Source organism: Falco punctatus (assembly GCF_963210335.1).
Source record: "Falco punctatus genome assembly, chromosome: 1".
Classification (NCBI taxonomy): domain Eukaryota; kingdom Metazoa; phylum Chordata; class Aves; order Falconiformes; family Falconidae; genus Falco; species Falco punctatus.
The window spans coordinates 86,855,187-86,878,245 of NC_137580.1; the positions used below are offsets into that span (position 1 = coordinate 86,855,187).

General features: G+C 37.0%; 1 protein-coding gene across 5 annotated transcripts in view; it reads left to right on the top strand.

The window, feature by feature from the left end:
• TXNRD2 (thioredoxin reductase 2) overlaps window positions 1-23,059 on the top strand; it is a 60,983-nt gene that overhangs the window by 4,615 nt on the left and 33,309 nt on the right. For 3 of the 5 annotated variants that reach the window (XR_013925774.1, XM_080373967.1, XM_080373965.1), the window contains exons 2-12: window positions 40-105; window positions 755-811; window positions 1,458-1,602; window positions 1,919-1,993; window positions 2,878-2,956; window positions 3,971-4,033; window positions 4,555-4,625; window positions 8,837-8,856; window positions 9,205-9,296; window positions 11,830-12,004; window positions 20,621-20,757. Coding sequence is in view for 4 of the 5 variants with exons in the window: in XM_080373967.1 (XP_080230093.1) it covers window positions 40-105; window positions 755-811; window positions 1,458-1,602; window positions 1,919-1,993; window positions 2,878-2,956; window positions 3,971-4,033; window positions 4,555-4,625; window positions 8,837-8,856; window positions 9,205-9,296; window positions 11,830-12,004; window positions 20,621-20,757 (980 nt within the window). In the remaining variant the exon portion in view is untranslated. Of the gene's footprint in view, window positions 1-33; window positions 106-754; window positions 812-1,457; window positions 1,603-1,918; window positions 1,994-2,877; window positions 2,957-3,970; window positions 4,034-4,554; window positions 4,626-8,836; window positions 8,857-9,204; window positions 9,297-11,829; window positions 12,005-20,620; window positions 20,758-23,059 lie in introns of those variants that run through there. The other 2 variants (XM_080373966.1, XM_080373968.1) reach the window with 2 other exon arrangements.

Below are 23,059 nucleotides of genomic sequence, written 5' to 3' on the forward strand. Positions count from 1 at the left end.
TCCTTGCCTGTTTCTCTTTTTTTCACGTCCTCTTCACAGGAAAGTATGAGTATGATCTTCTGGTAATCGGTGGAGGCTCTGGAGGCCTTGCTTGTGCAAAAGAAGGTTTGTATGTATAAATAATAAAAGTTTTCGTTTAGCTTAAAGCTTTTAAAGAAACAGCATACGTCAGTTCCTGCACATTAATCGTTAACTCTGCTCCATATAGTTAATCTGTGAATTAATTCACACCCTTGGGTGGGGTGAGCTTGTTTGGCTTTCGTATTAACCTGTTAAAAAAATGTGTCTTCTTTTGTTATGGGAAAATCTAATAAATTTTTATTTCACTGTTATTGTAAAATATTCTGAGTGCCTCCATACAGACTGTATTTTAAAAATTATAATGTTTCTTATTTATGTGTTGAAACAGCAGTCCCTTCAGACTGTTTTCAAGAGCTGTTTAACTGCTGTAGAGAACCTTGCCCCTTTGTAACTCAATGTAATGTGCTCAACAGTCCATAAGATTCTTAAACATCTCATCTGGGGTCAGATTGCATTTTTAGGGTTGGTGGAAGCTGCAGGCTCTAGTCTGGGTTATTAAGTATCTTCTGGAGAATCTGCTGACTACGTAGGCTACCTGGGTCCCTATCTTGAGTTAAGACAGTAGATACCACCAGCTATCATCTCCTGTACATCTGTACCTGTGCTACTAAAAATGTTTAAGCTTGTGTGTTTCTCCCTTCTTTAAATACCTTGTCTTGCTTTTTGTTTAAAGCTGCTCGGTTTGGAAGGAAAGTAGCTGTTTTGGATTATGTAGAACCTTCTCCACAAGGTATGGAAGAGAAATACTAGGATAATGTTTGGACATGTGTGTAAAATGGTTGCCTGGGTCAGCAGATTGCTTCAGGCAGTGAAGTGGCCAAAGCCACGCTGCCTACTTTGCTTGTAGTAAAAGTCCTTAAACCCAGCTTGCTGTACTGCTTATTCCTTCCCATGTCCCAGCTCTGACAGTTCCTGCACATTAATGTTGTTAGCAGTGTTTGATTGCCACCATTTGCAGTAGACTTTGAACTTAAATATGTGAGAATATTGTCTCTGTCAAAATGTCATTTACAATTTCTAAAAACCATGAATAATATAATGTTGAGGCTTTTCATGTATAATATGTAAAATAAGATCTGCAAATGCAAATAAGCAAATGTGATTATGTAGTAACTGGATCTTCAGAGCTCTGAGAAATATCTTGAGATGGTTTGAATTTTAGAAGAATAATATAGAGATGTTTTTTATTAAAAAAATGACCATAAGCAGAGTTAGAAACTGATCTGTAGGAGAGAGTAAACTCCATGTTGTTTCAGGACTTTTAAACTAATTGCGTGAACAACCTAATACTCTTAAGTAACCCAATTGCATTAAGTTATGCTAACCTGATGCATTTACTTTTTTTTTCTTTTCTTTTCTTTTTTTTTTCTCCCAAGGAACCAAATGGGGACTTGGTGGAACTTGTGTGAATGTTGGCTGCATTCCTAAAAAGCTTATGCATCAAGCAGCCCTTTTAAGGAGTGCCCTTAAAGATGCCCAGCACTATGGCTGGAATATAGCCCAACCTGTTCATCATACATGGTAAAGATTATTGCCCATATCCACTCCTATTTGCTGCAAATACATAACAACCTTTCCCAGTTGGTGTTTATTTAGGGACAGTTAGGGAAGTTAATTTTGTGTGAAGCTTTTTAGACTGCTCCTTGTTTAAATCACAGAACTGTACTTACTGGTTTATCAAGGCAGGTACAGTGTTGACTCAGACTTGGTAATTTACTTTCATAGCAAAAACTGATGTAGAGCACTCCTAATTTCTAGCAATTGCCTGTATCTTTGAGTTGCATAGTCTGAATTTGTGATGCCGTGACTTCATTTTCAGTTTCTTGTTTTATGATAGGTCTGTGATGGCACAAGCTGTTCAGAATTATGTGAAATCCTTGAACTGGGGACACAGAGTGCAACTACAAGACAAGTAAATAAGTTTTTTAATTTCATCTTTCTTCCCATAGTCAAGGAGCTGCTCCTCTCCTTGTAGAATTGCTGAATTGCCTTTAGAGTTTCTCATTAGAGCTAATATTCTGAGTTTGCAAGTCCTTTCTGCTCAGGACTTTAAGTACCCTTGCCAATGTAAGTGATTTCCCCCCACCTCTTTCCCCCTTTTCTGGGAAATAGTAGTTGAAAGTGACCATATGTGAAAGCTTTCTAACACCGTAGTGATCAGGGAATGCCCTCTTTAATCTGGAGAGGATTTGCATTAATATGAAGTAGTCAGGGTTTCTCAAGGTAATTTCTAGCTTGTCTACCAAAATTTATATGCCATACAGGCCCACAGATAACACTATGCTAGCAGCTGACTTTTTTTGCTTTCAGTGCTGAAATGGTTCTGAGTTTTTCAGCATGCAGTTCATTTTATAGAGAAATTAAATTAACAGATAATTTGACAGGTTCTAGTCTTGTGACTCCTACCGAGTCACTTTTGAATGCTTTTAAATGAGGTCATTCTCATAAAATTCTTACATAAATCATGCTTTCAAATAAGATCTATATGTAATCTTATAGAAAGTAACAGTAATGCTATGCTAGTGGAAAATGTGTCATTTGAAGAGGTCAATAACCTGATCCCAAAGCATATTACAAGGTTAGGTACTCTGATGTATAGAGGAATTAGCTATGACACAAGAATTAAGTGACTTAAATTATGTGACAGAGTGGCAAACAAACCTGTGAAATGAAATGCTTTCTTCCTTTTACTTTTCTATGCCTTTTTAGCACTTCAGATATGGAAAAAGTAATTGATTGTATTTAATTCCTATTCTTTGTTAAGCGCGCATCACGTTGCTGTTTTCTTTTAAACAGGAAGGTGAAATATTTCAACATGAAAGGAAGATTTTCTGATCCGTATACAGTCCGTGGTTTAACAAAAGCAGGTAAAGAGGTGAGCTGCTGGGCTGATCTCTTCAATATCATTCACTTCAAACATTTCAGGTCTTCATGTGTTGATTTTCAGGTCGACTGGGAGCTAGATTGTACTGTTGCATTGTGCTTTAGGTATTCATTATCATTTTCGTAAGGAAGTTTTGCATTTTCCACAGAGAAGATGTTTATGAACTTGGACTGTTGCCTGCTAAGTCCCTAGCCTGTAACCTGTCAGTTAAATGCCATTGCTTTCTCTCTGCAGATACAAGAGCTGAGACAAAAGATTAATTTTTTTCTGTCAGAGTCATACTGCTTTGATAGACACTTACAAAGATGTAAAGAGGGCCAACATCTCCTTATTGCTCTGAGCATTAAATCAGTCTGAGATGTTTTCCTCCTTCAGATGAATTGTAAGGGTGATTAGCTCTCTAATTTAAGATTGTATGTGGGAAGCAATTATACTGAATGCACAGCTTCAAGCAACTGGGTCACATAACAGAATGGTGGTCTTCTGCATATTTAACAAGACACTGAACATGCATTTTTAACACCTCTTTGAGGGAATCAAATAATGTTACTGGTTAATACTAGCTTGAGACAACAAAAGTTTTTTGGGATAGATGCCTAGCATTTTCTGAAAACATGCTACTTTTGAGGTAGATTAACTTCGGACTTTAAAGATAGAATTCATTTGCTGTGATTTCTGTGTGTTTTGTCCTAAGCAAAAATTGATTTTAAAAAGCTGTTGTTCATGCACAACTGTTGTTTCCAAGTAGTCATCAGGATCTTGTCCAGTACAGGAGCAATTTCATTAAAACAAAAACTGGTAGAGAATGTGTGGGAGAAAATTCTGCATGTATTAGTTTATTTTAGCTCCATCCTTTTTTTAATGCATTGCTGATTATTATATCATATAAATAGCAGATGGTAGTGCCAACTTTCTCATTTATCACTTATTTGTACATAGATAAAATCTAAAGACAGATAAAATTATTTCAAATGCTTGATTTTGATTTTGTGTTTTTATTTGTAGACTATTGTTACTGCAGAAAATATTGTCATTGCTACTGGAGGAAGACCAAAATATCCTACACAGGTAAGTTACACTTGCCATCTAAGAACGGCTTTACTAATTTTGTTGCAGATAATGAAGAACATTTGGGGGATAAATAATGTAAATATAAAATAACACATGAGAGATTTTTGTACTTGTGTTGTGTGAAAAATTGTCCTTTATATAAAGCACAGGCTTTTCAGAAATACATTTCCACAGAAAATAATTTTTATCAATTTAGTATGTTGATGTTGCTAAGAGCTGTAGGATAATTAAAGTTGAAAGGGATCTCTAGCAGTCATCTAGTTCAACCTTCTGCTCAAGGAGGTTGGGGTCGGTTATTGAGTCAGCTGTGAGGTCAGACTGTGTTGCTCAGGGCTTTTTGCAGTCAGAGTTTGAAAATCTCTAAAGACAAAGGCTGGATAACATATTTGGGAAACCCTAGATATATTCCACTTGACCTACTGGCTATACTTCAGCTAATACAGCCCAGGTTACTACTAGGGTTTTTTTGCTGCCTGGACTTGCATTGTAGATTCAAGATCTTACCTGTGTGATCATAGGTTGCAGGCGCACTGGAGTACGGAATTACAAGTGATGATCTATTCTGGTTAAAAGAATCTCCTGGAAAAACGTAAGTTTACCTTACCATGGCTTTAACAGATGCTGGCATTTTCTTTATGGCAAGGTGAAAAATGTTCAAAACTGCCTTTTATATACCAGATTTTCTGTCCTTCTGTTTTCCTTCTGAGAATTTGTTTTGCTGTGCATCAGCATCACACTACCAGCCTTCATTAGTAATTAACAGATTAGACACGCACAGCCCTTAAGAAATTTCCTTCTAAAATAAAATTAAATACAAATTTTCACCATCTTTGCTGTAGCCATTATACGTGGAAGTCACGAGAGGGCAGCATAAACTTAAACAAAGTCTGTACTGTTCCTATTCTTTGCTACTGAGGTATGTGAAATTGCTCTTCAGTTATGAAAGAAACTCCAACATAAAATTATGTTCTTTTAAGTGGTGGAAGTTCTGAAAACAAAAGAAAATATGATGAGACAGTTGGGTTACTTTTGCCTTTTCTTATGTGTTGGGAGCTATTGTTGAACTGAAATACGAAAAAATTGGTTTTAATGGAAATACTAAAATGCCATAGTCTGTCTTTTTTACAGCACAGAGTACAGTAAAATTCTGAGTCAGTATTGCACTACAGAGAAATGTCCTGATGGAAATAATTGTGATAGGAAATGCAGATATGCTAGCATGAAAGTCGGATAATACTAGGCTTTTTTTCTTTTCTCTATTAAGCAAATCTAGAAAAAGTAAAGTATATATAAGAAAAGAGGCTTGAAGCTGTAATACTAGTGTTTTGAAAGAAAACAGGGCTGCCATTCATGTCTGTGACTTTCTAATATAAAAAAATGCACTGTGTTAAGCTAAACATCAAATAGATAAACAAGGCTGCTTGGTACAGTTTAAAAAGGAAAGTAAATTTGCTGTTGTTTGTACTATATCAGTCACCTCCTGAATTTTGAGAGCATGATTTATGTGAGGAAATTTAAAAAAAAAAACAAAAAAACCAAAAACCAAACACAAAACCCCAAAACCAACCAAACCCCCCCACAAAAACTAAACAGAAGATTTATCCCTGTAAGATGTTTCTGTGAAAATGTGGCTTTTGTCCAGTTGCTGGTAATGCAAGTTGTAACAGTGTAATGTGGGAGTCTAGTGTTTATATGTTGCATTCCTGAGATTTAGTCAAAATAAGCCTGCAGGGGCTACAGTAGCATTTCTGTGCTTTATCAGGCTGTGTCCTAGCAAATGAGCTAGGGAGTTGTTAAAGGTTTGTTTCTGTCAGATTTGTTTCTATTTTAAATATTCCCAAGGTTCAGTTTAACACCTTTTGTTTCTAGTCTGAGCTGTGTTGTACTTACTCTTTCTTTCCTCCCTCTCCAAATGTACATATCTCAGCTACAAATTACATGCCTGGGGGTTATAGAACTGTCAGTCCCGCAGTTATTCATATAAAATAAAAAAAAAATTAAAAAAAGAGCAAACCATTAACCAACTTTAAAGTCCCTTAGATATACAAACATTGTGAAGAAATTCTTGCTACTGACATGAAGGGGTTTGGCAGAGTGAATTAGAAAAGATGCCTTGAAATACGTTCAGAATGAGTGAGAGATTGAGCAGGTGTGAATGAAGTTAGGTTCTGCTTTCTGAACTTTTCTGTTAGACACTGACAATACCCAGGAACCCTCCACCTTGTAGAAGAAATTGTGAATAATGTAGTGCTGATGCGATGAATAACTGCCAGCTGGCATCTATTTTTCATCTAATGAAAAAGAACGGCAAGCATATGCCTAAATTACAGATATTCTCATTGTATTCCCTGTGAATGTCCAGCATGTATTTCTTTACCAGCAGTGTGTGGCTTTTTGCAGCACGTAGCAGGAGATACATGCTAAAAAATGGGGTGATCATCCATTCACAGATAAACCAGATGCCCTAATGCTGCAAAAATTTATTTCTCTCTATGTTAAATTGTTTGCCAAACATAAAACCCAGACTAGCAGATTTTTATCTCTTTAGCTCAACCTGTTCTCTGTACGCCTTCAGAAGTTGTATGTTTTTATTATAGGATGGATAGATGTTATCTAGGGTCTTTTGTGAGAAAACATGTGTTGTACTGACTCTGCAATCCCTGGGGCTTAAAGAGCAGCAGCCCCCATGTCTGCACTTTTCAGAAGTTTAAAAGCATCTCATTTAGAACTAGGAGGTGGTGCAGATTGGTTTAGGGTAAGGTATAGGCCATAAGACAGCATTTAATTTTTGCTCTGCTTTCTTAGCATAAGATACACTGTGTATGAAGAGTTTTCCAAGTATTGGACTTGTTTCTGTCTTGCAGTGTTGGGGAAAAAAACTTTCCTAGGGATATGTGACTAGTCAGTGGCAGGGCCAAGAGAAGCCAAATTTGCTGTCTACAGAGCTTCATTATGCCTCTAACATTTGTTTTTAGTTGCCACACATGTTCACATATATTTTAATTTTCTAAGGCTTTTTATGTCCTATGAAAACATTTCTGTCTTTGTAAGCATGTATACTAATAGTTTTTCTGGTAACAGCGTGGATCATTGCTTTGTAAATTTTAGTTAAAATTGATGAATGATACCTCTTTTTATGAAGAGACTGCAATGCATGCACCGCTTTGTGTTAGCCTTCCGTTTGTGTGTGTTTTTCCATGGATTTAAGAGTCTATGGTACTGTGGTCTGGAATCAAGCAAAATGTAGAAGACAAAACAGAACAATGGGATCGAGCACACCCTCAGTATGTTTGCAGATAACACCAAATTGGGCAGGAGTGTTGACCTACTTGAGGGCAGAAGGCTCTGCAGAGGGATCTGGACAGGCTGGACTGATGGGCTGAGGCCAGTTGTATGAGGTTCAACAAGGCTGAGTGCACTTGGGTCACAACAGCCCCACACAAGGCTACAGGCTTGGGGAAGAGTGGCCAGAAAGCTGCCTGGTGGGAAAGGACCTGGGGGTGCTGGTCAACAGCTGGCTGAATATGAGCCAGCAGTGTGCTCAGGTGGCCAAGGAGGCCAACAGCATCCTGGCTTTTATCCAAAATAGTGTGGCCAGCAGGACTGGGGTAGTGATTGTCCCCCTGTACTCAGCACTGGTGAGGCCACACCTCAAATCCTGGCTTCAGTTTTGGGTCCCTCACTTCAAGAAGGATGTCAAGGTGCTGGAGTGTGTCCAGAGAAGGACAATAGAGCTGGGGAAGGGTCTGGAGCACAAATCTGATGGGGAGCGGCTGAGGGAGCCGAGGGTGTTTAGCCTGGAGAGGTTTAAGCTCAAGGGGACCTTATCAGTCTCTACAACTACCTGAAAGGAGGTTGTAGCAAGGTGGGTGTCAGTCTCTTCTCCCAGGTAACAAGTGATAGGACAAGAGGAAATGGCCTCAAGTTGCACCAGGGCAGGTTTAGGGTGGGTATTAGGAGAAATGACTTCACTGCAAGGGTTGTTAAGCACTGGAACAGGCTGCCCAGGGAAGTGGTTGAGTCCCCATCCCTGGAGGTGTTTAAGAGATGTGTAGATGTGGCACTTAGGGACGTGGTTTAGCAGTGCACTTGGCAGTGCTGAGTTAACAGTTGGACTAGATGATCTTAAAGGTCTTTTCCAACCTAAACAAATCAATAATTCTATGAATTTCAAACATGCTTAACTTCTGTTTGTGTTATGTTTTCTTAAAAACAATTTCAAAATGTATTTAGTAATTAAGATACCTCTAGAAATGTTAAGATATAATTGAATTCGGACAAGACTGCTGCATGTCTGTGTGTTTATATGTTGTCTCCTGTCTCAGAGGCAATGGTGCTGAGACACCCTGTAGAGATGAGGCATCAGTAGTAATAGGCACAGGGGGAGACATCTGTCAGTGTCTAGTCCAGATATTTCCAACCAAGGTATGTCATAGAACACAACTGAAATACTTGTGATGCCTCTTAACCTTGCTAGTTTCTCTGAGTTTTTCATGGCTTTCTTCACTTTAACTTTCAGGGTATGTGTTTATATGTCTCTTTACAATATAAAACCAATTCCTTATGTCTTATAAGCCTGTTCTTTTTTAATCTGTTAATATAATAAGCCCACGTGTTATAGTGTTTGTCTTTGTTGGAGTTGGCAGGCCATGCTCTTTCTTCCAATCTAACAACATCAGATCCACTCCTCAAACCTGTAATTTTGTAACTCTACATACTTTAGAAAATATTTTTTAGTTGTGCAGAAATATGCACAAGCTCATTCCGCTGCTTTATTCTTTTTTTCTTTTTGTGTAACAGGTTGGTTGTTGGAGCGAGCTGTATCCTTTGAAAAAGCTGTGATGATTTATGATTATAAGCAGCATAGCTGTCATTCCTATGAAAGCTCAGTTTTCAGAATTCCTTTGCTCATGCCCTGTAGTTGAGTTGGTAATAGAATAGTACAGTTTTCTATGCAGTAGCATCATGGGAATTAAGGTCAGTTGAGGATAAATTCTCAGGATTTGAAAAGCAATGTTTTCTATGAGGAAAATATTCTAAGCAAACTAAAAATATCTGTGTGAGAAGAAATTGATACCTCTAGGTAAAAAGCCCACTTGTATACTACCCTTTTATATTGCATTTATCTGAAATTATTGTTTATATTTCCTTAACTCATGTTTCACAAGATGTTTCACTTGAGTGTGCTGGTTTTCTAACGGGCATTGGGTTGGACACGACAGTCATGATGAGAAGTATCCCACTTCGTGGGTTTGATCAGGCAAGTACAGAATATTTTATATCTCCTTATATATCAAATACATTAGGAGACAAAAATAATCAAATATACTTTTTAAAGTGTTGTTGGCTTCTCCAAACATTTCCTAGTATGTGCTTTCTAAAGAGAAACTAAATATATATTACCTAGTTTTCCTATCACATCTCTTGATACTGTACTCAGGAAAGCAAATCTTTTTTTTTTTTTCCTCCTGCTTAATTGAAAACAAGATTGAAAAGTTTGGGAAGCATGGGAGAGATTTATGCCACTGCTAAAAACATTAAAATAATCCTGAATTTCTAGGAGTTACAGATAATGATTTTTAAAATAAATTATTGGACTTAACATGAAGTAGTACAGTGTGGAGTTCATTATGAAGAATGTAAATAAATCACTAAGCTGAAAGTTTGTAATGACACAGGAATTGGAAATCTTGACCTTATCACTTTCAAAGCAATGATGGTTATAACTAGGTAAAAAAAATAATACAGTGATTTCAGTGGAACTATCAACCCTAAGATGGAGAAAATTAAATGCAAAAACTTTCAGGCAGGAAAATTTAAAGAGAAAAAATGTTTCAAAATCGGGAAAGATTTTGAGGAGTTTTATTTAAAAGTATAAGTGGTCCTGACTGCTGACAAAATAGAAAACCGTTTGGGCCAGTAATTCATTCCTGTGTAAACAGACTAAAAGCAATTGGAAATAACAATGAGAAAAGGCAACAACAACAAAGGTTTTATACAGGATTTGTGTAAAAAAGTATAACTGCTTAAAGAAGCAACAGAAGGTAGTATAGCAACTTTGGGTTAAAGACAAGTTACTGGATCCAGTAAAAAGGCATTGCTTGGATGTGATTTTGTAGCTTCTGTTCTACAGGTTAGATGATCTCTTTGAGGGCCTGGTAGTCCTTTTGGTTCATAGATCTTTAGGGAGGGTACGTTAAAGGTGATTATGAATCTTCTGCCCCTGCAAGATTTGATGCTAACACTACTTTGAAGGAAAAGTTTCTGTAATGTTCTTAAAACAGCGAGAGAGTTCTGGGTTTTCACTCAGTGAACTTTTCCTTTAAAGTTTCCAACAAATTTTTTCTCAGGCAAATAACTTTGGAAAATGTTAGCTTCAGGAATGAAGCCTGTCATGTTAATTACTTGAAAAGAGTGTTTTCAGATTGGGAATGAATGCACATTAACTTAATTATTCTTGGGATTGTGAATTAGGATTTTTTTTTTTTAGTGCTTAATTGCAATAGTGCAAAACACTTCCAGGCCAAAGTTGATGAAAGGGTGATAGAACCATGGGTTTGTTTTTGAGAACTGCTTTGCACATACAGTGTGTAGGAAAATTATTTTCATGTGTAATAGCGCAGTTTTTGAGGAGGGAGTGGTGCTGTTAGGAGCAGCAGTGACAAGTACCACTGCAGGTAGTGACAGCTCCTGGTGTGTGCCAGCCACTCCCACTTTGAAGTGGCTTCCTTAAGACTAGTGGTATGTGTACCAGAGTTTGCAAACGTTGTAGAAGAATGTGTCTTGGAATTTGCACTCATCATTGAAGAAATCTACACCTGTAACAGCATGAGATCTGAGCAAGCAGGGAATAGTATTAAATGTGTGTGTGGCACTTCATAAAACACTTACAGTAGTTTCTCTGAGAACTTGATCCGTTGTAGGCACGAAGAGCAGATTAGATATTTCAGAGTTAAGAAATTATTAATAGAGATAAAATAATCAGTCTGTAGCCACACTGAGTCTGATGGAAACTGGTTAGTGAGCTATCATGTTTCTGAAGAGGTATAACCCTGCTGTTGCTTTCATATTAGTTAGTAAAAAGTTTGAAAATACAGTTTTGTAAGCTGTGAGCTTGCATGTAGTTGTTCTGTGTTAGTGGTTTTGTGATAATGTACTTTAAGTTATAAACATATTCTTTGACGAAGGGCAACCTGAATTACTGCAGTCAAGAGCAATGACATTTTCGGATAAACCTATCAATGTGACACTTTGCTACTTGACCGTGGTGTGACATTTTTTCATTTTTTCAAGCAGGCTCTTAGGACAAAAGTATTATTTCCCTTTTGTAGTAGAACTTTCCAGAAACTTTAGTGATTCATAGTCATTGCAGAGAAATGAAAGATGTCATGGCAAAGGGAAATATTTTTTCTTCCTTAGCTTTATGAAAGTATTTAATTCTCATCAAGCTGCCAGAAAATGTTAATTATGGTACTGTTAAATTGAATATATTCTGGCTGATATTATTGTGTAAGCAACAAATTATTTAAAAGCAACAGTTTTATTCATATACTGTTGTACTTTTTGAAAAGAATTTGAATATTCAGATGTAGATGCCTATTGGAATGGAGTTGCAGGTCATACTGGCTCAATAAATTGTCATGTGTTGACAATGCATAGTAACTAACTGACAAAGAACATTTGAAATGCACAGGGTATTTACTGGATTTTCAAGAAGACAGTTGAAGGAGGGTTTTACATTTAAAAGGTCATATATCTAAGAATAAACATTTTTTTTCCCCCCTACTCAACAGCAAATGGCATCTTTAGTAACGGAGCACATGGAATCTTACGGCACAAAATTTCTAAAGAGATGTTTCCCGACAAAAGTTGAAAAATTGGAGAGCAATAGATTGCAAGTCACCTGGAAAAATACTGACCTGGGCACAGAAGAAACAGATTCCTTTGACACGGTCATGTGGGCAGTAGGTAAACTTGATTATCTTAACAATTATTTGCAATGCTTTCCATTCTGGAAATGAAGTCCCCTCATGTTGTATGGGGCCAAACAGCTCCCCCCCTTTTTTTATATGAAATATTTTGTGACCTAAACATTGTTATTTTTAAAAATTGTTTTCTTGCATACCTGACTTGTTCACTTACCGTCTAAAAAAACCCAAAAGTTACAATGAATGGAAGAAATCTGTGGTAACAGCTTTCGCATGAGCTGCAATAAATGGGAGACCATTTAGTCTTCCTCACATATACTAGAGGGTGAGAGCATGAATTCCATCAACCTCTGTGGTGCAAATAGTGTCTTCTAAGTCCATACTCTTGACTTATTCACGAAGCTATTCAATACCAGTTCTTATGTATCCAGTTCAAGCAGCTGCCATTTCTTCTAGGGATTTTTCTGAACAGTGTTGCTTATGTTTGTTATTGTAGCCATCATCCAGTTCAGAGAAAAAGAAGTAATTGTCCCCAAAAGTCCGAGCTTGTTGCAGGGAACCTTGAAACTTAAGAGCTTTTTGAAATCTGGTTAGGAACTTTCACGTATCTCAGACCCTTCAGAACTGATATACGATGCCTAAGTCAGAGTATATCAGTTTAAAAAAAATAATTTTGTGACAAATGGCTATGAGCATCATCACCAGAAATGGGAATTATGTTTGGGTTTTTGCCTCCTTTGAGTCAAATGCTACTTCTTGTAAGGATCAACACACTAAATGATGTATAGTAAAAGGCTCCAGCCCACAGGAACAAAAATACCCTTTCTGCAAAAAATACCCTTTCTGCATTAGCTCCCTAAGCTACTCATTTGTTGCTGTTACAATCCTATATTGGTTAAGATGGACTGCAAGCCCACCAGAATAGGAGACCTCTTGTCTTTTGTGTTTATAAAGCTTTGGAGTATCTGGAATTCTAGATAAATAATGGATGGCTAAAGCTAGTAGTGATATTTGTCAAGTGGATGATATCTGATGAACAAAGTAAATAAGCTGAAACTTACTGGCCAGGAAACCTGTTTTGTTGCAGAAGAATACTAGCAACTTTAGCAATTCCTTTTAGCTACTCCATTTTTATGCTGTTCTTTTTATCTGACACCACTGTTTTAGAGTAGTGGGGAATATCTTTTATTTGTTGATAACAGATAAAGTTAGATTCTTGTGGTCACAGAATAGGTCCATTAGAGGAAATGGGAACAGATCATTTACAGCATTTTGTATTTTGCCCAGTGGACTAAATCTATTGTCCTGGTGTTCCTTTCCCCTGGTTAAGTCAGCGTTGTATTTTCCTAGTACTGCAAATAGAGCAGGTTGTGTGTTTTGACAAACATTTTCTTTTGCTTGTTGAGATTACTGTTCTCTTAGAAGTGCAATAGGTTTCTATAAATTGTGAAAACAGCCTATAATACTTGATTATACTCACCAGAAACAATTAAAGACACTAGAGCTTGCCGAGAGCAAACAGGTCATGCTATCTGGAGATGTGACAATCCTGAAAACCATAGAATAATGTTCCATGAGGTGGAGTGAAACTGTTTCCAGAAAGTGGGTTTCTAAATTCTGTATTTGATTTTTGTCAAGCTTTCTGGTAAAAGTACAGTGAGGTGGAGTCACACCTGTGAAATGTCAAGTCAACTTGTTTACTTTTGTCTAAGGTGGAAAAAAGAGCTATTAAATTGAAATAATAAGAAAAAGATCTTGATTTAGTGATAATTATAATGGAATAAGGTTGCATAATATACTATTGCAGCTCACTTGTAATGTGACTCCACTCACTGTTTTGATACAGAGGAACTAAGTGTATTATAACTTTTGTCATACATTTGAGTTAAAATTCTAATTTAGAAAATGCAAAATTAATAGTTTGAGGGTTTGGGGGTTTTGTGTTGCCTTTTTTTTTTTTTTTAGTGTTCAAATTGGCACTCCAGCCTTAAGGATGAAACACATTAACAGTTAAAGCTGGTTAATTGATGTGCAGTTGATGTGATTCATTGTTTTGCTCTCTATCAACACACCCACATCAGGTGTCTCAGATAATATAGGCTGGGAAACTTGGTAGTGTTGAGGATTTCCTGTCTGCAGGTGTGCCAGTTACAATACTGATTGAAGAAAGTCAGCTTGTAGAGTTAGTTAAAAAGCAGCTGCTATTGTTAACTAATTGCAGCCTGAATTATAGTGATTTTTCCTGAATTTTTGTAAGCGCATTGTGGAATTTTAGTAGGATTTTATGAATAATGTTAAAAATATTTACTGACAAGGGACATAGTTTGAGTTTGGTAAGGTACGGTATTCTCTCTTAATGTAGGCATTTTGAAAAAATTTACATTGTGTTTCTATGAAGAGTTTTGTTTGTCTTTGGGAATGTGTAATTTTCTGCTTGTATGGATAAGCCAATAAAAGCAGGCACAATGTTGTCTTTGCTTTTCTGGCAGCTTTTTGAACCAGTCAAAACATTTGAGGTGAAAAAAATTATATTATTTTGAAACCTTTTAATGTAATTCAAAAGTTTCAATCCAAAGCTTTTGCAGGTAAATGTTATTGGCCCGTGTTACCTTGCTGAGTGACTACGCTGTAATATTCCAGATCAGTGAAACAGCTTTCTTGACCTTTATTTGATTCTGTCTGTCCAGTCCTGTAATGTCCTTGTGTCTTTTACTAGTGCTGGCTTCTGCTTTTGTGCAAATTCTCCTCAAATTATAAGCTTTTGAGATTTTTTTTTCATTCAATATTGTAATATTATGTAGTATCCCCCCTGCCCTTAAGTACACAAAAAACCCCTGTGTATGTTAGGTGCCTAATATACCTGAGCAATGGTGAGTGTGTGCATGTACAGACTGAGCATAGGGTCTTCATCCAAAAAAAAGGGTAGAAACTGGCAATTCTATAAACAGATGCAACCACTGAGCTACAGGGCAAAGTTGCAGATCAGGCCTTGTAGAGTGGGTTTGTTTCAGCTATTGGAGAACTGAGACCTGTGGACTGAATGCTGCAGTTGTCATGCAGCTAATATATAAAAAGAAATGGTGAGTAGTATTTCCCTTTGAATTTGCAATAGATGGCAGAAGATCACTGCTGTAACTGGAATCTGATTATTCACTAAGTCCTTAGAAAAATTACTAAGTTACTGCATATCTAATGGGGTCTTACTGTGTAGAGGAGCAATGCTGAATTAATGATTAAACCAAGCAGGTGTTTACAAAATATCCCAGAATTAGTCTGACACAGAAAGTGAGGTATTGCACTTGTAAATTGTTGACAGAAAGAGCAACAACCAGCAGCAGATTTTAAGTTTGGCTTTACAAAGAGTTTTCTCCATGATCAGAGCAGTGGAACAACCATTCTCAAGTTCCTTTGCATTCATAAGCACTGTGTCTTTGAAATAATAACATTTTTGCTATAAAAAGGGATTACAACTTTAGCTTGATGTAAATCTGAACAGGTATCAGGTGTTGTGCATCATGTGCTATCAAGTATATTGACCTTTGTGTTAGACTGGATGCTTGGCAGATGTATTTTGTAGTGCAGTAAAATAAGATCCTTGCTGTTCAATATTAAGAAAGGGTTAAGTACATACCTTTTTTAGTAATGATAATTTTCTTCAAGTCTTACAAAGAAATCAGTTTGGATTAACTAAGAAAACAGAAATTTTGTTTAGAGATCTTTGAAGAGCCCCATATGGTAAAATATTGCTGTTGTCTTCTGTGAGCATAGCTCTACCAGCTCCTTTATAAAAGCGGATGGGCTCTATATTTGTCTTTGTGAACAAAATCTTGCCATCCAGTTTGTAACCTTTGAAATATTCAGTGAAAAATAATGCATCTTGGTTGATCTCAGAGAACTGTTAGTGCTAACGTGATGTAGTTTGCTGAGGCTCTGGGTCTTTGTTCTGAACTTCCCATGTCTCTCATTAATTTAATTCATTACTGTCCTGGTAAGATGTGGTTTCTGCAGTCCTAACGAAAATTACATTCCTGTTACATCGGCCAGTGCTTTTAGGTTGTTTCCCTATCTAGTTTTAGTGACATTGAGTCACACTTTATTCAAGAGGGCTATTTTTAATGTGCTAGTAATTTGTTTGCACTGAAAGAGGGCTGGATGGTACTTTTTCCTTCTTTTATTTAACTCACTCATAAACTTTGAGTGTAACTTTTATTTTACATTATTTAATTTTACTAGCTTGTAGCTACAAAGATCACTTTTTCATGTTGAGGAAGAGTTAGATGCTAGGCTATGCCTCTAATCTGCGTGAGAGAATGTTTTGGATTCAAGACTGTTTCAGCCCTAAGGTGCTATTTGAGTTGATACACAATGGCTAGCTTTTACCTGAGTGGTGGTATAAATAAATTATAAAAAAAATGCTGGAAAATGCTCCAAAGTAATCTCATGAAACCAAGATCATTACTGCGACACTTTCTCCAGCATACAGGTTCTGTTCACCCATAAGCATCTAGGAGACTAAGCCAATGACCTCACTTGGGAATGGTGGTTGGGTACTAGTTTTTGAGATGTCAGATCCATCCTTCAAGGGTGTACAAGACCTTTGGTTAAAGCAAGCTTAATGTGGGAGAATTAATGTAAAGGTGAACTATAGCTTTCTTCTCAGAATATGTTTCTAGACCACTTTACCTTGTGCAGGACCTTGAGAACAAAGCAAAAAGAATTGTTAGAAGTCTGTTCCATGCTGTAAGGTTTTCATATGGTTGCATGTCACTTGGAGTTGCTTTTTGTTGTTGTTTGGGTAGGACCAAAGTGACATGTCTCCAGATGCAAGTAACGTCAGATGTGCAGTGGATGGTGATGGCCAGGTATTTACTGATTACACCATAGTTGCCACAAGCTTCCTGCTGAGATGATTGCTGTGCGTAACAACTATTACTTGTCAATGTTACAAGAGCGTACAGCTTAGCAGACTTGGCAAAGAACCAGTTACTCCCCTGGCACTAAGGGTCAGAATTTTTTTCAGATTGTGGCAAGCATGCTGAAAGTTTATCAGTAATGAATGAAATGTTCAAAATCATCCTTATAAAATTGGTGCATGCTGCTACCAATGTAGTAAAGGTTCTGAACCTTTTTTTACCTTAGTTAATCTTACTGTAGTGAGTATTTTCTTTTAATCTGGAAATTAGTTACACTGAATTGGTCTTTATTAGTCATTATCTGCTGGCTATGTTTTAGTGAACACCTTGTGGGTTTTGAGGAGGGATTTGAAGGAGGAAAGGGTAGTGGTCTTGAAACTAAACTGAGGAATGTGTCAGACACCCAGAGCAAGGTGAGAAAGAGTGTCAAGACTAGGAACACAGATGGAATTTTGATTAAGGTCAAACTAGGTAAAGTTTATGAAGTGATGTATCAAAATAGGTGAATATAGGCGAGATATAGGGAAGAACTGGAGAAGACTATTGGGCTTTAGCTTTACTCCAGAAAAAATGTTCTGTCACTCCGCAGTATCCTCACAGCGGCCATCTGCAGTGTCATGCCTGGTAATAAACTGCTCGATTGGCTCTAGTTTGGCTTTTTCGAATGCTGGGAGGCAAACAGACATTCCAGCTTCTGTGATTAAGGAACTGCAGAGGACCCATTATAAAATTCTGTTGTCAGCTGTAACTTTATCACTCTAGGAAGTCTTACTGTATGCAAGAATATGCTATCACTTGTTTATTGCTGCTACTTACCTGATTATGCCTATTCCTGTGGTTTCTTCTCAATTTAGCTGTTTCAGTCTCCACTGTTGAAGGTGCTGCACCTGAAGGTCACAGCAGCCTGATACTGCCTTCACCTTACTCTTTGTGCAAGTGTGATTACCAGAGCCCATCAGTAGATGATGGGACAGAAATGCCACATCAAAATATAATCAGCATAGCATGTATCTGAAATAGGTGTGTTAACCAGTCTGTGATCACTTTCCATAGCTAAGTTGGCTGGCAGCCCTGTTAGGAAGCCATGCTGTTAGATTTTACAAGAACAGATCAAAAAGCTGATTTTTCTTTTAAAGTTAAAAGCAGTTGGGGGCAGGCCCTGAAAGCAAGGATCTGTGTGGTTTTCACAGCTATGTGGTTATTGTATGGGTCTATTAAAGATGAGACTATAGTGCTGCATTAAAAGTGCAGGGGGCAGGTAACCTTTTAATGGTCAGGTTTGAATTGTCACCTTTCTTCTAGATGTCTTATATCTTGCTGTTTTGAATAAAAGCTAAATCTAGTCTTGTGTCTTATGCAATCATCAACTTCTTGCACTGTGGCTGTTCCAGGGCAGTGGACATCTTCAAACTAAAAGCACGTGTGCTGGCTTTAGGGGGAGAGGGGCTGGCATGTCTGTGTTGTGTGCCTGGTAGGATTTGATAGAGTATTGCCCTCTGGATCTTAGAAATAAGCTGTAAACTTAACGCTTTCTTGGTACTGTAAATGTAAAATAACCCCATAGGAGTTACGGGTATGAAAAAAATGTTCTTCTGATTCAATACTACTGAGAAATGGTGAGAACTGATTCTATAATAAAACTGAGTGAATGTTGGAAAATATCAGGATTTCCTGAATTTGATATTAAAACTTACCAAGACGCTTTGGATAATCATGAACCTAAGCTACTGAATTTGATCAGTAAGTGTAAATTCTGGTTTATGGAGGTGAGGCAGCATGGGGCTAAAAGCCAATAAAGCTTCAGTTCAGTTTTTTTAAGTTTTATTTTTGCTTTCAGAAATAGTATTTGGGCAGTAAAGTTGAGAGAGAAATTTCACTATGAGTAGCAGCACTTTTTTTGTAACACTTAGCTATTAATACCAAGCTGTACACGTGTTAAAATAGACTGGAATTGAAAGGTTAAGTGTTATCCTGCAGATTTGATAAACTCAGCTGTTGTTGTCACAGGTTTTTAAATTACTCTATTGATAGTTTTTCTTTTTTTCCTCTTTCAGTGCCTGCCATTGCGTGCTAAGCTTTCTCTTGGCTCTGCCTGGCAGGAAAAAGGGGAAACTAGAAAACCCCATTAGTTGTCCATTTGCAGAATATCCAGGCTTTACTCTCAATACACAAAGAAATACAACGGTAGGAAGTTGTTTCACATCCGAGCCAAGATAAGGTCCTGGAGGTTTATTATTTTTGTTGCCTGATAGCATCAGGACTGGGGAGCAAGGGGCAGAGAAGGAACAGCAGATCAACATCCCATGGGGACAACAGAAGGGAAGACAGACAGATAGCCAAGTGCCGACAGCTTCAGTCAGTACTCCCAGAGGAAGTGTTGGTTTCACCAGATGAAATTAATACACAGAAGTCTTTACAGAGGCATTCAGATGTGACATTGTTTGAGGGGCCTGGCTATATGGCAGATGTATAAAGCAGTGAATCATATGTTTACATATAATTAGGTCTGTATTGACAGGCCAGGTTTTCCTTTTGTTTAATAATTTCCTACATTAACATCAAAGGGCTTGTTTTTATAATGAAAACACATTTCCCTTTTTTGCTTTGCTATAGCTCTGTATTAACATCAAACACAAAATCATGACTCACACAAAGGAGACCTATATATGTAGATGGAGTTACATCCAAATTCATTTATAGCCTCTAAAAACAGTTGCAGTTTCCTTCATTTGGATATGTTCAGGTGATCTGTGTGTCCCTACAAATTTTGGGAGTACCTGATAATTTCACTATGCTTACTAACCTTCAAACACATTTGAAAAATGGGATGGGAGTTAAGATTTCAATTTCTGGGCTAGGAATTGCTTTTTAGATATTCTATAGAAAGCTCAGTGTAATATTATCAAGAATTCAGTGGTCTAAGTGGTAACTCTATGCAGAAAACACTACAAAAATACATATTTTAAAGATGATAAAATAAAAATTTTAAAGATATTTTAAAGATGAGATAATAAAATCATTGGAAGACGAAGCTGTGATAAAATCCAGGCTTGGTAGAATTTGCTTCATTTGTTTTTAAACCCATTTAAAATAGTGTTTCTAAACTCCAGGAATAGTGTTTCTAAACTCTGCAGAAATAGCTCAAACACAGAGCATTAAGGATTTGAGAACGAATTCAGTAAACTTTTTCATCCAAGCTGAGGGAACTAAAAAAGCTTTAAGGTAAGTGTACCAGATAACAAGAAAAGAGGACTTCAGGAATGCTAGACATTGAACAGCATTTTCAATAATTTTTGTCCTGAAGCGTGCACAACAGGCTGTTTGTTAGTATTGAATACTATTCAATTAATTTTTATTGGAAATTTTCAGTGTACAAGTTGCTTAGTTATTCTATGTATATTCATGCTACATTAGGAAACTGAATTCAGAATGTGTAATAAATATTAAACCATGGGGGTTTTGCACTTCTTGCAATGGATGTTGTCCTGCACATTTTTAAAGGATAACTTTCACTGAAATATTCTGAGTGAAGGCAGTAGTAACAGAGCTCCTTTCACAAAGAAATCCATATCCATACTTTCTACCCTTGCAGCTTTTCCAGTAAAGGTTTTGTTACATTTCTATATGGCCTATCAAAGAATAGGTCTCTTGGAAACCTACAGTGGAGTATGCTAGCTTCTTAGATTAACACTGCTGAAGTTTTCCAATAGTTCTTTATTATTTTTTTTTTTTTTTTGCTTAAGGCCGAGCCCCTGACACTGAGACTCTCAATTTGAAGACAGTTGGAGTGAAAACTAATTCTGAAACTGGAAAGATCATTGTTGATGCCAGTGAAGCTACTTCTGTTCCTCACATTTATGCAGTTGGAGACATAACAGAGGTACTGAGTCTACATAAACTATTTTACAATAACAGGAAGCCAACTTTGTTCCTGACTAATAAGTAGTCCCTAGATGTTGTCATGCACTAGCATATATCTTAGTGTTTTGCTCTTTTTCATTTTGCAAAGCTGTAGTGTTTATGCCAGCCACCTGGGTCAGTAATTTCCTTCACATGGATCTTGTTAAGTATCTCAGCATTAGAGATTATTACTGATGTTTATCAGGGAATGCATTATTGGTCAGAGGCTAATAATAATGTCTTTATCACTTCAGTTATCTTTCTAATAATGTTTTTATCACCTCAGACATATGACTTCATACTGCCTGTGAATGCTGACTGAAAGCAGTTTTTACCTTCTGGAGTTAAATACACATAACTGGGAATGACCGTGACAGGTTCTGTAATTCATTTTTAGTATTTTGGAGGTTAATTGAGACTAGTGACAAGACAGCATTTCTGCTCCCCCATGCAAAATGCTTCTGACAAAAGTATCTTCCTCTAGAATAAGAAAAAGTAATTGCTGCAAATATAAATACGTTTGACTTCTATTCATGATTTGTGAAAGATTATGCCAAGTAAACATGAGGTGTAGCTATTTGTTTGTTTGTTTTTTAAAGGAGGGGAAATTATAACTTAAGCAAAATAAACAAACCCAGAATTCTGTGATCTTTATCTAGTGCTATTGATAATCTACAGTCATCGATGATAAGAATGTCTTTTCCTGATCAAAGTGCACTGGGATACTTGCAACCCCTCAATTTTCAGTTTACAGAAGAACTCAAGACTATCTACTGTAAGTTAGGCATCTTCAAATTTGTTGTCTTCATAAAAAATAGTGTTTGTCTGGATTCTGAACTGTACAGTTGCAGGAGAATGTTTTCATCAGCTGCCTGCTGTTCCTGAAAAATCTGGGCCAGTATGTAGAATATAAAGGCTGGGCATTGCAAGACACAGAATTTTCTCACCTGTTCTTGAGCTTACTGAAATTGAGTACATGCATTCATATCAAGATTGGTTTTGATATAGTGAAGGCATCAGTTTTAAAAGTGGTAGATCTAAATACTGTAGCAATATTCAAACACCATATATAGTATAATTTGAGAGACCTTTAAAAGATTTCTCACTTTGCCATGTTTAAAATCTTTTACATGTCTCAAATTTATAAAACCTACAGGTGCTCCGAGTTTTTGAAGAGATGTAACAGGTTACATAATATCTTGGGAACAGTCCAGTCCTGCAAATTTCTGACTGGACTCTGGAACTGACTCTGACTGGACTCAGAGACACTTAAATCTCATAAATCTGCTGACCATTCCTGACCTCTGCCCCTGTATGTAGACATGTGTTTCTTCCTGTCTGTCTCCATCTTCATGCGAATGACTTGCCATTTCCTTTTAAATGGTGTTAAAACTCTTTCCTGCTCAGCTATTTCACTGTTGGTTTTTTTCTTACTCTCTGCAGCTTCTCTGTCCTGTCTAGTCACTCAGAGCTTTGGGTTTATATACAGTTCCTCTCCTTTCTTCTCTCTTCACATACAGGTTCCCCTCTGTACTTGACACTTCTTGCTCTAGGATATTTCCTGAAGTCATCTTCCTGCTCACAATGGCCTCATACACCTGCTTGTCCCTCATATATGCCTTGGTTTGGGCCTCCTGCTTTCCAAATGTGTCTTTTTAATTTCATTGAAGAAGCAGTTGTTAGAGGCAGTGCTGGCAGGGCCTTAGATTCTGTTGCTTATTTTGCTGCCAGTTTACAGTGTTATTTGGGCAAATAATTTCCTTTTGGGTGCTTCTTGTCTTCTGCCTTTTGAGGATTTAGTCAAGTAAGAAATAGAGTTGGAGGCAAGATGCTCTCTTCTTTACTACTCCGGATCTAGAAAATCAGGTCTTCATTTATTTGTCATTTTAATTTTGTTGTTAAAACCTGGATTTCCTTTTCCTGCTTTTGTCCTTATTAGTGCATGTTTTTGAACTAGACTTGTCCAATAGGCACTTCTACATGTGAGTGTTAAAAAAAACCCGTTTCATACTGTATCCAGTGTACAATTGGTGAAAACCTGAACAGTTAAATCAGTGCTCTGTAGAAATATTCTTTTAAGGTTTTATCTTCATATGGACTCAATATAGGGAATTAAAGAAATCACAGTGTAGTACTCATGCATTTATAGAGTTTCAAGATAGAAGGAATTATTGCCATTATCTTACCCTAGTACAATGTGAGCCATGTATTTCCACTTGCTGAGCAATAAAGTTTATTTATTGGAATACTTAAATTTATTTTGTCTTTTTTAAAAAAAGCAG